This window comes from Paramisgurnus dabryanus, chromosome 22 (assembly GCF_030506205.2).
Source record: "Paramisgurnus dabryanus chromosome 22, PD_genome_1.1, whole genome shotgun sequence".
Classification (NCBI taxonomy): domain Eukaryota; kingdom Metazoa; phylum Chordata; class Actinopteri; order Cypriniformes; family Cobitidae; genus Paramisgurnus; species Paramisgurnus dabryanus.
In genome coordinates, this window is record NC_133358.1 from 15,125,864 (window position 1) to 15,142,952 (window position 17,089).

Below are 17,089 nucleotides of genomic sequence, written 5' to 3' on the forward strand. Positions count from 1 at the left end.
TATAGCTCAGTGCAGAGCATTTTGTAGCGCAAAAGGTCATGGGTTCGAACCCATGGATTAAATGTATAGCTTGTAAAGCACTGTATGTTTGGAAAAAATGCATAAATGTAAATAGCAAGGTTATTTTTCACACAATGCTCTTTACATTATGTAGGATGATTTTTAATCACAAAAAATGACTTTAGCTGGGTTTTCACAGGCATGGTCACACATTTTCTTGGCACAGTCACGGCAGTGAAGCTTAATATCAGTATGGAAAATGAACTCGTACTGGTAAAATATGTCATTTTTAAGTAGCAATCCTAGGAAAAGACCAAAGATTGCATTTTTCTCCTACCTTGAAAAACATTGGCATTTTAATTTTTTTTTTTTTAAATAATATAAATGACTAAATCTATATCAAAGGGACTTCATAAGAACCTCAATTCCCTTACTATGCCCATAACATAATAAAATTCTTCTGAATGAATATTCTCTAACATTAGTGTAAACGTTTAAGTATTCTTTAGCAACGAATATGAAAAATCACAATTTCCAACTATAATCCAACAGTGCAAAATAAAGAAATAACTCGTAAATGTTTCTTTCTGAACCAGCGACACTATCACAGTATTTCCTATCAGGCAGCATGTTAGTTGTGTGATTCATTTGGGGGACAAAAACCTGAGCGCTTGCAACATGATCTCAGTAAACTGCTTCATTCATTCATTAAACAACCGGTTTCACAAAACAAATCATGCCACTTTTTAGATGGCATCTGTTCTCTGAGGTCGCTGTTGTTAAGTCACTGTGATGTTGTTTCCTTGCTGGTGTTGTGCGTTCCTGACGGGGACGTTGTAATGGCGGTCGTCCTCTGTGACGATGCACACGCACGGCCACTCATGCTTGTGGTCGTCTGGGTAATGCGTGACAAACTCGACCGTGTCCGTCATGTACAGACGAAAGGCTTGGATGGTGTGTTGTAAGGCATAGCCCAATAGAAACATCTCTACCTGCAATGCAGAAATGAGAATAGGTTCATTGCTTTTTATCACTTTAATAAGTTGCTTTGTGTGCATTATTACTTCAAATCCGAAAACATTCATTTTTGACTTTGTATATAGATACATAGGACCGCAATGCTTGATTATAATTGGTTGGTTAGGAAATTCACAGCCAAATATGCTTGTTTTATAACTTGTACGTTATGTAGTCAACCTTGTGTCTCAAAAAACAAGTCTCACCTGTTCTACCCCTCCACTGAAGCCGATCTGGCTCAGGTGATTGGCCAGGAGGGTTTTGGGGTTTTCTGATGTGTCGCGGGCAAAAAGGAGCCAGCAGAACACAGGCACTTCTTGATCTGCCACCATGTTGCCGTGAAGCTCAATAGCTTTGGCCAGCATCAGAAACTTGAGTGCTTCCAGAAGACCATACTCTTCCTCACCACCCTGAAACACGCGGTCACACAAACACTGCTGCTCCTCTGGACTCTCGCAGGCTGCTGCCGCCTGCCACTGCAATAATGCACACATTAATGCAATAAACCTTACATTTGAATTAAGCAGAGTAATATAGTGCAATCTAACAAAATAAGAGGTTTACTTTTTTCTTAAAGAGGTCCAGATAATATATCATCCTCTCTACCGAATCCTTTTCACTTCCCCATGTACATTCTGGAGGAAAGGCCCATCCACCTATCAGATGCTCCCGAGCTTCAATCGTTTCCGGCAACTGTGAGATTGACCAATCAGCATTTGTTAAATTAGCGTAAGCCTAAAGTCATATTCGGTTTTACACAAATGACATTTATCAAGAGTCAATAACGTAGCAAGTAGTCATTTTCAAGAAAAGTTCGGACTTGCGTCCTTCATATTTCGTACTTGCAAGTTCAGATATTGCATATGGAACAGCGGAGTACTTGAGGTCGTCATTCAGTGTAACCAATACGTGCAGTCCTGGCTATACTTATTTAATGTATTTTTAACGAAATGGGTCAAATGCAAAAACCCTAATATGTGGTTAAGGCAACACGTGAATACGCTGATTAGCTTTAAGGTATTTATTACAAAATGAAGTATGAAGATATAAAACACATTTATTTATTTTATTATAAAACCATTAAATTTAATACTACTAAACGACGAATTTTGATGCGTCCTTGATACAATGTGAAGTTGGCTTGATGCGAACTTTGATTTGAAACAGTACTTGGGCCACGACTGATGACATTTAATAAGTCCACAAGGACACAAGTACAGACAACAACGCATATTGATAAACGGCCTATAGGTGCTCTGATATATCGTCCGATGATGCTTGCTATGCTTCTCAATGAATGATGGTGCAATGCCGCTACATCCAAAAGCCAGAGGGCGCTCTCGTGCTAAAACTCAATGTGCGCTGCAGACGAAGAACCATACACACGCAGCTATGACACGCAGCTCCAGGAAATGGGTTAAAGGTGCTCTAAGCGAATTCACGCGTTTTAGGCCATAAAATTACTTTTTGTTTTATACAGTAAACATCTCCTCACTATCTGCTAGCTGCATGTCCTCTGAACACACTGTAAGAATGCGATTTCTGCAGACAGCCCAGGCTTCGCAAACTGCAACAAAAACAGAGTGGTCAAACCTACCACCACGAAACATAACAAAGTGTTCCAGCCAATAAACGACAAGAAGGATTTGGGAGTGGGGGTTGGGCACGGAATGGAGGGGGAGGAGTTAGCTACGCTCAGTTTTGTTTAACAACACTTTGAACGTCAACAGGAAGGGACGTCACACAGATTTGCTTAGAGCGCCTTTAAGGATATATTTATATCGCTGTTCTTCAAACCTCTTAGGTATTTTCATGATAATAAAGAATATGTATAATGATTATGTTTGACGAGTGTTGCTTTTTCAAATGCATGTTATAAACGACTGAAACTAACAGTGATTTCAGATCGGACTTACTGATCAAATGAAAATAGCTGTGAATAATATTGTCTGTGCGATTCAGAATAGTTATCAGCGCGTATTATTAGTCTACATTGGCATTTATTGGAGCACCCCCCATACAAGAAAGAATTAAAACTTTTGTGGGAGTAATGTTCTGCGAGGAGGTTCTTCTTTCAAACAAGGCCTTTTTCAATGTTTTGTCTACAATGCAAAAGAGATTAAATAAACCACAGAATGGCATTGAACGAACCGCATAGTCCTTAAAGGAATATTCCATTTTCTTAAAAGAAAAATCCAGATTATTTACCCACCACCATGTCATCCAAAATGTTGATGTCTCTCTTTGTTCACTCGAGAAGAAATGATGTTTTTTGAGGAAAACATTGCAGGATTTTTCTCATTTTAATGGACTTTAATAGAGCCCAACATTTAATACTTAACTCAACACTTAACAGTTTTTTTTCAACGGAGTTTCAAAGGACTATAAACGATCCCAAACGAGGCATAAGGGTCTTATCTAGCGAAACCATTGTCATTTTTGACAAGAAAAATAAAAAAAATGCTCTTTTAAACCACAACTTTTCGTCTATAGGGTCACGCTGGCACATCACGACCGGATCTAGATGAGAAGTTGTGCTTCAAAAATGAGAATCGTTTCGCTAGACCCTTATGCCTCGTTTGGGATCGTTTAGAGTCCTTTGAAACTCCATTGAAAAAAAACTGTTAAGTGTTGAGTTAAGTATTAAATGTTGGGCTCTATTAAAGTCCATTAAAATGAGAAAAATTCCTCAAAAAACATAATTTCTTCTCGACTGAACAAAGAAAGACATCAACATTTTGGATGACATGGTGGTGAGTAAATTATCTGGATTTTTCTTTTAAGAAAATTGAATATTCCTTTAACATCATATTTCAGTTGGTTTCCAAGTATGCAAAACACTATAGTGTACAGAGTTGTGCTCACCGACAGAAAGCCTTCATCCTGTAGCCAGGCGGGAGTGTTTGTGCTGTTTGCCAGTACCTGGTACAGTGTGGCACGTAGGGCACAGTAGTTGTCACCTCTCACCTGTTTTAGACCACTGAAGCTACGGGCCATCTCACTATAACCCTAAATCAAAACATTAAAGAAACATTTGACTTTGAAACATGAAGAGGTACTTAAAAGATACATACATGTATGGACAATGTTGAAATAACAGATGTTTAGGGGTATGAGGGGTATAAGTTTTATAAAATAAAACTATTTGAAATGTAACTTATTTTTTAACACAAAAACATCAACTATAGTCAGTGGAATGAATAGTATGGCTGATTTCTTGAAAAAAATGTATCTATTATTTTATAGTACAATGTAATGATTCATTTAAATGATCTCACACCTTCCTGATCAGTGCGCTTTTGGCTGTGTTGCCTTTCCATTCTCTCTCACTGTAGGCCAGTATATCCACTGCTGGAGCTAAACTACTTCTGCTCTCTACACCAGGAACTTGATGAGAAGAAAAACACATCAGGACAAATACTGTGAAATACTCATCTAAAACTACTGTATCTGTTCAAAAACATCTACTGCTTTATCTAAAGCAACTATAAGTAGGGTATCATAAGGGTGATTATATAATTGCAAGTACATTTGTGACCCTGGAGCACAAAACCATAGTTTTGCACAGATATAGCCTACAATACATTGTGTGGGTCAAAATTATCCATTTTTGCATTCTTCCAAAAAGTATTAGGATAAAATTATGTTCCATGAAGATATTTTGTACATTTCCTACCATAAATATGATTAAAAATGTATTTATCATTTTAATTGTGATTTTCTTTTCTTTTTTTTTTTGCACCCTCGGATTCCAAATAGTTGTCAGTTATTCTCCTATCCTAACTAAGGCTGGTCAAACAAATAGAATTTGAATAATATTTTTTTACGTGGTCGATTCAAAATCAATTCTCAAAGGCCACGAATCGATTTCTTTTTTATTAACCTGATCCTGTTTGATCCAGGAATGCGACTGTTCTGACTTTTTTCATCTTGCATCAAAATTGTATAGTATTTAACATAACTGTATGCATTTGAAAATTAGAGATGGGTTCTGAATCAGAATCGAAATGGAATTGATTTGATAGCTTGTGAATCAAAATTGAATTGATCTGGAACATCTGAATCGATACCCAGCCCTAATCCTAACACTATTGTCCTTTTATTCAGCATTTAAATGATGTATAAACTCAAATTCAGAAAATGTACCCTTATGGTTGGTTTTGTGGTCACATTATTATAAAAAAAAAGAGAAAAAAATAATGACATGGGACAACAAGGGCCAGATTTACTAACAGCTTGCGCCAGTGCAAATTGGGTGGCCATTCATGCCAGTTCCGCCCGAACATGTTTTTGGGTGCGTTCTCCAGAAGTCGCTTTGTTCGACTGCATACGTCATCAAGGTTTAATATTTCGGGTTCAATTTCAGAAAAGCATTTCAAGGTAAGAATGAAACCACAATGATTGTATGTCTTAAAAGAAATAAATCTTAATTTTCTAATGTATTTTAACCGAAATGGGAGACCCTCGGTCACGTATGCGGTCGAGCAATGCGACTTCTGGACAACGAACCCAAAATCCTGTTCGGGACGCGTCCGGTGGTACTGGCACGAATGGCCATGTGCAAACCATCATTTTGTTGTTAAATAACAACTGTCTGGATTTACTAAAGAAACGCAGTGGATCATTATTGCTGAAAAGGTGTGGTCTATTTTTTTTGCAACTGTGCCTGGGGCAGTTGTAGCCTAGTGGTTTGAGTGCCGGGCTTGTAACCCAAGAGTTGCCGGTTCGAGGCTCACGAGTGATGGGTTGCGACCACCGATCAGTGCCACTGATCAATTGCTCCACGGGCGCTGCAGGGATAGCTGCCCACTGCTCCGGGTGTTTGTGTATTCATTGGATGTGTTAAATGCAGAGGTCACATTCCAAGTATGGGTTACCATACATTGGCAAACACTCACATTGGCAAATACTCACTTCACTTCACTTCACCTTATTGCACAAGCATTTCTAGAAGTTTCCCTTTCAGACGAGAAACTTATGAGTATTTAAATGATTCACGCAACGCGATTTATTCATGTTTGCCTGTGTCATAAGACTGGTATTTGTGGCATTATTTAACCACAAAAAAAGCATGTCTTAAACTATTTTGCGCTTGAAATGACTGCAATTGTTTCTGATAGGAGGAGGCATCATAGAGATCACAGAGCGTGTGAGAGGATTTCTTTTCACACGTAATAGTTTTTTGCAATGCCAAAGGAACATATTTTTCAAAGGTATTGTTTGTCAAGTCATGTTTTTTCTTCTTTTTGCTGGAGGAAATAAGAGTAGTCACTAGGATAAGTTGCACAATACCAGCTGTTTCAAAACTTCTTGTCATTCTTTTCATTGTACTATGGCTCCATTAGCGGAGATTTCACACCTTGCTTTTTCAGCTCCGATGTCCGTGGTGCTTCAGGCATTAGTAGATCACTAACACGCGAGGAGAATAAGCTCTGCTTATTTGCGATGATGAAATAATTTGCTCTTAGTAGATTGCCTGTGTTATTTAATTTGAGCCTTTTTACTAAACAACCTGCAGATTCTCAACTCCAATCGAGGCTTTTTTTGGAATTGCGCTCTCAGCTAATTTGCCTCATTTAGTAAATCTGGCACCAAACGTACCTGCAATTGTAATCACCCAAAGCACATCAAAATATACTGTACTTAAATCAGTATGTGTATTCCCTGGAAATCAAACTCATGACCTTTGCTCCGGTAACCCAATGAGCTACAAGATTACACAATCAATAAAGCTCTTATTAAAAAATGATATCATATTCACACCTTGAATTGCAGAGTCACTATAATTCAGAACTATAGGGTTGAGTCATGTTTATCAGGCCCATGATTTGATTGATACTTTTCTGTAGTTGGTTAATAAATGCAAGCCCACATTCAATTAGACCGTACAGTGATACAAACAAGTTAATCATTAATACTTGTGAACTCCAGCACTGGTGTTGATGATGGCTTCTCTTTACTGGCTCCCTTTTCAATTTCCTCCGCTCCCAGATATAGGTCTGCACTCCTAAAACATAAAGGGGAACTATTACGCATATGATGTTGACAGATGACAAACAGTCTTGAGGAGTCTACTAGGAAAAGCGACATAAGTATTACGATAGGTACAGCATGTACCAAACACCTTTGAATGATAATTACTCAGCATGACTTAACTGGATTACTCGAAGTGCCTTTGGCTTAAGTTTTATGTGGCTTTACGCAATATATTACTACCTGTATGTGAAAGGAAGTGCCTTGCTCATTGTTATAAATTGGATAGTTATTGTCCTATACACTGATTGATTGAATAATGCATAGGGGTTCAGCTATGATAAAATGCTGTATGATATATGATAAAAACATCAGTTTAGCTCAATAATGCATATCTTTGTACACTAAAATACAAGTAGTAGTCAAGGACTTTGCTGCCGTAACATAGCTGCAGCAGGTGCAGTGATATTACACAGCGCCCAAAAATGGTCCTAGCCACATCTGCAAAAAAACCCCGCAACTTTTAACTTCGGTCTTAGTACACAATGTAACTACAGAAGAGTCAAGTATTAAATTGGAAAAATATTGAAACTCTTTGGTAATTTTTTTTTGGCGCAATGCTAATGGTCTAATCAGATTCAATGAATTAAGCTAAGCTATGCTAAAAGTGGTACCGCCAGACCCGGAGATCAGCTGATTGGATTCCAAAACGGTAAAAATCAAATGTTTAACTCTAGAGGAGGTGGAATGTCCCTTAACACAAAATCAACACATGTGTTGAAATGCCACATAATGTTTAAAATAGCATAACACAAAACAATTTGGAAAAAGTACCTTGAGAAAGGCAGAAGTCAAGGTTTTAGTGTATAACTTGTATAAGCACTGTTGGAAAAAACTGATTAAAGAGTGATACATACTCATCCAACTTCTGTACTTCATCCACACTCCCTACTGAGGGCACAGGTAACAACTGCACCTCCACTTTTCCACTACTGAATATGACGCCTCCCTTCTGGGTCTCTGACTTTTCTGGGCATTCTTTTTCTTCATTTTGCTGGGTTACATCAGATTCCTCTTTCTGTTTATCCTCTTCCTGCGTTTGAATTTCGTCTCCCTGCTTTTGATATTCCTCTTTCTGCTCTTTTGTTACCTCTTCCTGCTTTTCTATTTCTTCTTCTCTTTGTTGAGGTTCAGGCTCCGCATCGTCTTGTGGTTCCAGTGATTTCTCCTCCTTCAGTGCAGTAACTTCACCTTCGACCTCAGTGGTTTCTACAGCAACAGCATCGCTATAAATTAAAAAGTTGGGTCTGGTTACTGGAGCCTACTGGTTTGGTGTCACAGAACTACCGGGGCATGTTCATACTTAGTAGTATGGATATTTTGGTTCTTTTAGTTCAGACCAAAAAAGAAAAAAAACATACCCATAATTTTAAAGGGACATTCCCTTTTTTTTAAAGGCTTATTTTCCAGCTTAAACATTTGATTTTTACCGTTTTGGAATCAATTCAGCCGATATCAGGGTCTGGCGCTAGCACTTTTAGCATAGCTTAGCAAAAATTGCAACTTTTAATTTTCCGTCGGTCTAAGTACACAATGTAACTACAGAAGAGTCAAGTTTTAAATAGGAATAATAGCGAAACTCTATTTCTATTTTTAGCGTGATGCTAATGGTCTAATCAGATTCAATGGATTATGCTAAGCTATGCTAAAAGTGGTACTGCCAGACCCGGAAATCGGTAAGAATCAAATGTTTAACTCTAGGAGAGCTGGAAAATCAGCATTTTTTTTTTTTAAAGTGGAGTGTCCCTTTAAACATCGAACTGAACCTAAACTCATATGGATAAGGTCATGACCTGATTGGTCAGCTTTAATGATGTGCAATTTGCATACCATCCAAAACAATGCTGTGTGATAACCTAAATGCACTCATTGTACATATGAGGGAATTTTTTATCAGGGAAAACTGAAGAAAAGCTTAGAAAAGTGTGAAAGTCAAAACAACACCTGCAATTTCTCTGTTATACGCTCAAACAAAGAAATAATTAATGCTCTTTCCATTTTAACAAATTGTGTGATTTTTTTATTGTTTTAATCACCACTTCCTGTTTTTGGTTCGTTTAGGGGTTTTTGGTCCATGCTGCATTTACATTTCAGTCAAACCGCACCCAAGGTTTAGGTGGCAGGCATTGCTCACACTTACCCACACCAACTGAGCAATCGCACCAGTGTTATTCTTAATCGAAACCAAATCTGCCAAGAATTACCTAATATAAAATTAACCTGCCACAGGATTTTCTCAAACTCAATCATTTAGCCTTGCTACCAGAGCTATTTTAAAGGGCCCATATTATGCAAAATCCCCTTTTACAAGGTGTTGGGCCTGCTCTACATGTGGGTATTTTAAAATTTATAGCCTTAAACTATGTCAAAGGTAACTACAGTACATTATCTCTTAAATGTTTTTTTCAAATGAGAATGGCAGGAATGCTGTTTAGACAGTGCTTATCTTCTTGACACAACATTGCTACATTAAGCTCTGACACTGCACCTATAAATGACATTGGTCTGGCTTGCCGTGACAAATGCTTCCCTTTTGTGAATTCATCATGCTGCTATTATTACAAATGAGATTATACTGATAGCGACAGTAGTCACATAGTACTAAAATAAACTTGAAAATTAAGTGTTTTGCGCCACCTAGTGCTGACAACCACAAAATGCTGTACTAACCTGGTTGGCTCAAATGGCGTGGTTTTCTCAGTGGGACTGGATGCCGCAGAGGCACTTATGGAGTTCAGGCCATTTTGAGAACCTTCTTGCTCCTGGTGTGCAATATCTTTATTCTCCTCTTGGTTTGTCAGAGAGTTTGTGTCCACCTGAACAGCGCTTGTAATAAAACAAAGCCCCACGTTAAAATCAACACCTAAACACATCTGAAAATAATAGCTATCAACATTAAAAAACCATCCCGAAAGACATGCAACACTTGTTTTTTTTGACCATCTTAAATTGTAATACCTGTGAGTATTTGTAGATGATTTAGAGGACAATTCTTCATTCGCTATATCTAAGATTTCCTCGCTCGGTTTCAGGCCTGCGTCATCTTTTTGACACTCTTCCACCACTGTGACATCAACCCCCGTTTTATTCTCAGTGCTAGGGTTGTTCGAATCCTTCATTAAACCATTTTCCACATCAGGAGAGAGTCCGTTTGTAATATCCACAACCTGCTTTGAATATTCCTGAGTTTCAGAGGCTTCTTGCTGCGGTTTCTCAAGTGTTGACTCTTCACACGTCACTTTAGTCACACTTTCCTCTGTAGCATCCAAATGATGATTTAAGTGACCTGATATGCGTGAGTGAGGTTCTGTGCTGTTGTTGTCAGTCACCGCAATCTCCCCTGTGTCAGGAATCAGACTGACCTCTTGTTTCACTTCACTGGTGACATTTGGAGTAAGTTCTCCTATTTGTAGCATTTTCTTTTTACCTGAAACATGCGTTTCTGGTTTTACCTCAGGCAAATTTATCTCAGCTTCTACCCAAGCAAACATGGGTGCCTCAAAAACTTCCTCAGCCGGTGCCTCCACAACGGGCATTTCCTCAACAGGTGCCTCATTAACAGGCATTTCCTCAGCAGGTGCTTCCTTAACAGGCATTTCCTCAACAGGTGCTTCCTTAACAGGCATTTCCTCAGCAGGTGCTTCATTAACAGGTGCCTCCTTAACAAGCATTTCCTCAGCAGTTGCCTCCTTAACAGGAGCCTCCTTAAAAGACATTTCCTCAACAGGTGCCTCCTCAGCAGGTGCCTCGTTAACAGGCATTTCCTCAACAGGTTCCTCCTTAACAAGCATTTCCTTAACAGGTGCCTCCTTAACAGGTGCAAATGTTAAGTCCTGACTCATTGAGGATACACCTGCTTTGTCTGTCGGTACTGGTGCGACTCGTTCAGGTGATCCAAGCTGACGGTCCGTTTCCCTTTTTACTTGTGAGGCGTCATCCTCAGGTCCTTCAACTTCGTCTTGAGGTTCCTCTGAGGCAAAGTTTTGGATGTCTTGTACTTCAATCTTTCGTACATCCGTTTCCATAGCCAAGCATCCAGCCACTGTTGGTGTCGTTTCAAGTGAGATAAGATGATCCACCTTTGAAGAGAGGGATTGTTCGGTGTGTAAAATGGGTATTGTTTGAGAGTAACTACTTTGTGCTTTAAGAATGTCGGACTCTGCAGTTGGCTGCTTGGTTATAGCTGTATCCAGTGCTGGTTTTGTTTCTTGTTGCCTGTTGAGATGTTTGAAAAATATATAGAAATATATCATGAAAAACAGCATTAAGTAAAATAAAAGATTGCATCAGGAAAGGAAAATGTAATTGTTACACATATACTTCAAATTCAATATTGTACATTACCATTTGTCTTCATCTGAGACCGGACTGGTGCAAGTTTCTGTTCCTGCCTTGGTTGATGTCTTTGATTCAGAGCTGTGTAACAGGCCTTTCGTCTCATCCTCCGTAAGCTGACATGGGCTTTGTTGTCCACACATTTTTGTACAACAGTTCCCCATTTTAGCACAGGACACAGTGACAGCTCCCAATAAATCAACTTCTCTAGGAAAGGTGTCCGGTTATCTAGTGCAAGACGTCTCCTGCTCCAGAAAGCTAGCCATATATGAAAATGATGTCTTCAGACAAGCTCCTATGTATCTCGAACCAATACATCTGAGCATTGTCTGTAAACTGTAAGACTAAGTGATTTGTTAAACGGCACGGTCATCTGTTCAAACCTGTTGATTAAAAACACACACAAAACTCCATGTAAATACTGTATGACATGTACAGATTCATGCAGAATATCTTTAGGCATTCAATAAAAAGACACTAACCATATAACCAAAAAGTCTAGTTAGTATCCATATGGGTAATTTGGATAAATTGCCCATGAATTAACCCTTATGGTTGGTTGAGGCAATTTTTGGCCATTTTTTGTCTCAATTTGGCCACAACTTTCTCTGCGTTTCATCAAAAGGAGTAATTTTTGGTTACAAATCTTATATTGGCACATATTGAGACATTTTTCAAAAACTCAACAATATACCATGGGCAAATTTACTACCCTTTCAGGTTGTTCGTGGCCAAAAAAAGCCAGTAAATTAAACTACTGTAAAACTTTATAAGATTTATTTTATTTTATTGTAAAAAATTTTGCCAAGTTCATAAGTGACACTGATTTGAATGAAAAACAAACACACAAAATGACAAATTTTCAATATACAAAGTGATTGTGGACTGGAGTTTTTTTTTAACCTTTTTTACAGTCTTGGACATGTCAACATGTTTTGATGCAAAGCCATGACACCTTATTAATATGCATTCTTGATTGTTGTTGGTTTTTCCTTTTGCTAAGAGGTAAAATTCGTCATTTTAAGAGCATTGAGCATTGTACATTGAGTTATATGGAGTATAACAGCATATTGTGTGTGTGTTGTCCGTTTTGGCCACGAACAACCTAAAGGGTAGTACATTTGCCCACGGTATATTGTTGAGTCTTTGAAACATTTCAAAGCATTTTTGAAACATTTCAAAGCATTTTCTCAAAATTTGTGTAAATATAAGATTTGTCACCAAAAACCATTCCATTTGCTTAAACACGGAGAAGTTGTGGCCAAATCAAGACTCATAAGGGTTAAGTAGTAACTAGACATAATTTACCATAGTCTCACTAAAGAAGCTGCTGTTTAACCATGATATTTGTAGTTAAGCTGTGCTAATACAAGTGGTTATAAATCTACCAAAACATGTTTACTTCACGCTTATATGGTTACTATAATCCGCTAAAAATTTAAAATCAGAAAAATATAAATATTTCAAAATAATTCAAAGACATCAAACATCAATGTTATGTTATTAGAGTCCTATGTGTTAAATTGTATATTATCAGTCCTGCTTAAGTCTTTACATACTTTTATGGTTGTAGTTGTTAACATTAGTTATTAGCTAACATGAACATTTCTACAGCATTTACGAATACAATTTAATATCAAAAGTTATAAAAAAAAGACTAAATATAAATGCAAATAACTGTTAACATTAGTTAATGCACAATTAAGATGGACAATTGTATTGGCATTAACAAACATTAATAAATGCTGAAAATATGTCAGCTATGGTCTCAGTGGGTCTGTGGTGGGATGTTAACTGGTCCAGTAGAAAACATTAAATCTCATAAGGCCCCAAACACATTACAATTTAGTACTTTATTGGTTCGTAGTATATTTATAATGGAAATAATGATCATTTGTATTGGTTTTTTAGCATGGATACACGTCGCTATAAACAGTTGCAGATGCATTACTTTCAGTTTGCTGAAGCGTTAAACGATCTAAGTATTAATTTAATGTTTTTATTATAGTTTGAAAATACAGTTACACATCGTGACTGTGTATTGCGCTGCATGGCACGAGATATTCATAGCACACCGAATGAAAACATTGTTTGGCACAAATACTGTTGTAATACTGTTTGTAATACATACGTCTATGCAAAGTGTTACTGTAGACAAAACTTTTAGGAAGCCATGCGTTTACCGTGAAAATCACAATACGTCACGCGCAACTGTCAAACTCATCGCGTCTATCTGTTAAGTTAGATCGAAAACATTTAACAGTGTTACTGCCTACATATCAACAAAAAAACGAGTGAGATTCATAAATGCTCAAATGTCATCATCCATACCCAACTTAAATGTGAAGAATATCGTCTTGGCTTGTCAAGACTGTCCACCATTTTCGCCTGCAGGAAGTTTGGCGTGTATTGATGGGCTGTATGTAGTTTCACTTTCCGTCTATGAATAAACTCTCTTAGTAAACACTGTGAACTGCACGCTTACACGGAGTGATATTATATCTTTTACTTATCCATTCAGTTTATCTTAACGGCCAAAAAAATACTTCACAAACCGGGGGGAGGTGTGTTGTTTTATTAATAAACTCTTATGAATTAAAACAGCAGAGGATCTCAGATTAAAGGAATGCATTGAAATTTGAGTCTAAAGGTCTCCACATCTCTTCCATAAACAGCATGTCTACATTGGGAGTTACTCCAATTTGAAAGACTCTAGCTTAAACTTTATTCAAAAATGTTGTGAAAAATCCTGATTTGAAGTATTCACAAAGCTTTGACCAAAACTACTGAAAATAATAGCAATACAAATGGTTTGCCTAACAAATACCATTGGGCCATTAAAACCATTACTACATTTATTTGTGTAGTGTGTTTGGGTCTTATTTCAGTATGATTTAAGTGTTTTTTATTTATTTATTGGTGGAGGCAAAGGACACCCCACCAATACAGAACCCAAAAATTACCAATAGTTTCCATTAAAACCAAAACATTTCCCTCATAATAATTAAATTAATTCGATTTTCTGTTTTTCAGCATGTTAGTCAATATCAGAATGATTTAATATTTTCTTTTAGCCATCTGAATAGGTAATAAATGTACATAAAACTGGTTCTTTTTTTTTTTAAACAACACACTTTAATTGGATAAAACTCATTGTATACAGTGTTATCAATAAAACGCCCATATACTTCCCCACAAGTCTTTACACAGTTATTCTTTAACAATATATAGTGTGATATTGTAAATATATGGATAGAGGTAGACTGTGACAAATAAATGTTTCTTTTTAAAAATAAAAGTGTATGAGAATTATTTATGCATAAAAATCTAAACATACCCCATCCCCTGTTGATATCATATGTAAGGGACAATTGTCACAGTACCATTTCTGAAAAAAAAAAAAAATCATTCACCACTAATAAAACTAAATCCCACCTCAGGTCTGCAATCTATTCGAGCCTATTTATTGATAGGCAAACTTGCTTGACAGTTTCCTGCCCAAACAGGATGTTAATCAGACACCCTGCTGTTATCATCACCGTGAATTATCTTCACACGTCTATTATCTGCTGAATATGACATTTTAGCTCTTCAGGTAACCCTAATTCTGTGACTAAGTCCAAGCAGCACTTCGATAGCTTCTCAAAACTGTCTCCTGTCTCTGAAAACACATCCTGTAAAACAGTCCTAGATGGGTCTTCATTCATGTCTCTGACATCACCGCAGCAATCAATTGCTCCATCTTTCCCACAACAGTCTGCACCCTTGTTACAGGAGCCGGATTCTTCACCTCGGTCCCTTTGATCAACATTTAGGTCTTCCATGTCATCTACCATCTCGGCCACACTAGGTGGAGGTCTTTCCTGGGCTTTCCTCATGGCCTCCACCAATCTATCCTCGTGTTTCTCAAGTCTCTGGAGCAGATCTGTAACAGATGCCAAAGATGGGCTTTCGGGCAGCTGAGCCCGACACCAGCACTGCACGGCACTGCAAGAGACAACAGTCATATGATCAAAGAGATGAGCAGACGTTTCCAAGCAAGAAGTGGTTTAAAATTAAAAGTGAAAATAGGTCCAAAGCTGAAAAATTGTGCATTCAGAGGATGTATTTCAAAGTAGGAAGGCATCTTACTATACATAACCTATACTATAATGCAATAGGAAAATATTAAGTATGGAGTCTTTACTAATGTATACCACAGTATTCCGTAGTATTACTTTTTAGTGAATTGTTAAACTACTGTAGTATACTTTATTATTTACTGTTTAAAGGTTCAGAAGCACTGTAGTAACAAGGAAACACATTACAATTTATTATAGGAAATACTGAAGTACACTAGAGTATCTTTACACGATTTTGGAAAGCATTTACCTGTATAATCCTACCCACTACACGTTTATAATCCATGTATAACAAATCTGCATAAACACTGGGACCTAAAAACACAAATGCATCCGCTTACCTCATGATTCCTTTGAGTTGACCGATGGCTTTCATTTTTGTGGTTCCTTCTCTATATCCCGCGTTGAAAGCCACCTGCAGTGACGCTTCTTTCCCGGCATCAATGCCATCTCTGTAACCATCCTGACAGAAAACCACATGGCAGTCGTTTCTAGACTGCGTTGCTATACATACTGTTTTTACCCGATTGATGCCCTGTGTGGTTTTAAAGTCCCTTATAATGCCCAAAAACATCTACATTATTTTAGACGGGAAACGACTGATAAAACAGATACATCTTTAGGTATAAGAGTGTTTTAAAAGCTGCACCCTAGATGAATGTCTGTTCACATACCTTTGCGCGTTTTTCCATATTGTATTTCCATTCTTTGTTCTGTAGACTAATATCATCCACATCTTCGTCGAAGACATCCTCGGTACATGCCACTGATTTTATCCACGACATGACGTTTATCATGTACGGGTCGCAACGATAAATCCCACCACACGTAAACTAAACGTTAAAAAGTATCAGATAAGTAAAAGATGCTCGTTTCGGCCTTTGACAGGACCCATAAACCAGATTCACATCCACATGGTCATATGACAGACGTCATCAGTATGCATATAAATGTATTTTCTTCTTCTGGTTTGATATGAGCGCATCAAAACAGCACATCGCCACCTGTTGGTAAACATTATCGTTGCATGATTTTTATGTTTTTACAAAAATAAATTTCTATTTAAAGTACTTTACTGTACTTAAAAATAAATAAATAAATAAAAACTTCACTGTACTTCACTGGCATGATTGTGTTTGGTTAAAATATTGCCGAAATTTAATGAGTTAAAAGTAATGTTAATAATAACGCCAAACGATAAATATAGTGTAATATAGCAAAATAATACAACACGCTGTATAAATATAAAAATAACATGGCATTAAGAACAAGAACAGAAGAAAAATACTGTATCATACATTGTTAAAATTAATATAGTAAAAAATAAACATCATTTTACTTACAAATGATTTTATTTTTCAGAAAAAAAATAAATATAAAAATATTCAATAACTAGATACATAAAGATATGTGACAAGTAAACTTTTTCACCAATGTCTAAGTTCTGGGAAATCTATGCTCTGCCACGGTTAACTAGGACGATCAAAATGTATATTGTTGATGGTTTGTTAAACAAGCATTTGGTTAACCCTTTTTCAATAAAGTCTGTCAAGATAAGAAATGTGAGATCATTTGTATTTTAT

General features: G+C 37.2%; 1 protein-coding gene across 2 annotated transcripts; it reads right to left on the minus strand.

Moving 5' to 3' along the window:
* Nucleotides 1-171: 171 nt before the first annotated feature.
* LOC135785450 (uncharacterized) lies at nt 172-16,436 on the minus strand. Of its 2 annotated transcripts, none has more exons than XM_065294890.2 (11): nt 16,181-16,436; nt 11,395-11,768; nt 10,009-11,265; nt 9,721-9,876; nt 7,908-8,276; nt 6,936-7,024; nt 4,298-4,404; nt 3,883-4,026; nt 1,582-1,710; nt 1,224-1,493; nt 172-992 (listed from the first exon to the last, which is right to left on the minus strand). In XM_065294890.2, exons 2-11 carry the CDS (start codon nt 11,547-11,549, stop codon nt 780-782), a joined length of 2,889 nt encoding a protein of 962 aa, XP_065150962.1. In that variant the 5' UTR covers nt 11,550-11,768; nt 16,181-16,436; the 3' UTR covers nt 172-779. The 2 variants fall into 2 exon arrangements, with proteins under 2 accessions (XP_065150962.1, XP_065150961.1); XM_065294889.2 differs by lacking the exon at nt 16,181-16,436 and adding an exon at nt 13,717-13,883.
* Between the last annotated feature and the right edge of the window lie 653 nt (nt 16,437-17,089).

Excerpts from the sequence above, each read along its gene's own strand:
- LOC135785450 (XM_065294890.2), bottom strand. The coding sequence starts at position 11,549 with ATGGGGAACTGTTGTACAAAAATGTGTGGACAACAAAGCCCATGTCAG. Across the intron at positions 11,266-11,394 it reads GTCTCAGATGAAGACAAATG|GCAACAAGAAACAAAACCAG; the intron begins GTAATGTACAAT and ends ACATCTCAACAG. Across the intron at positions 4,405-6,935 it reads ACCAGTGCTGGAGTTCACAA|TTCCTGGTGTAGAGAGCAGA; the intron begins GTATTAATGATT and ends CTTCTCATCAAG.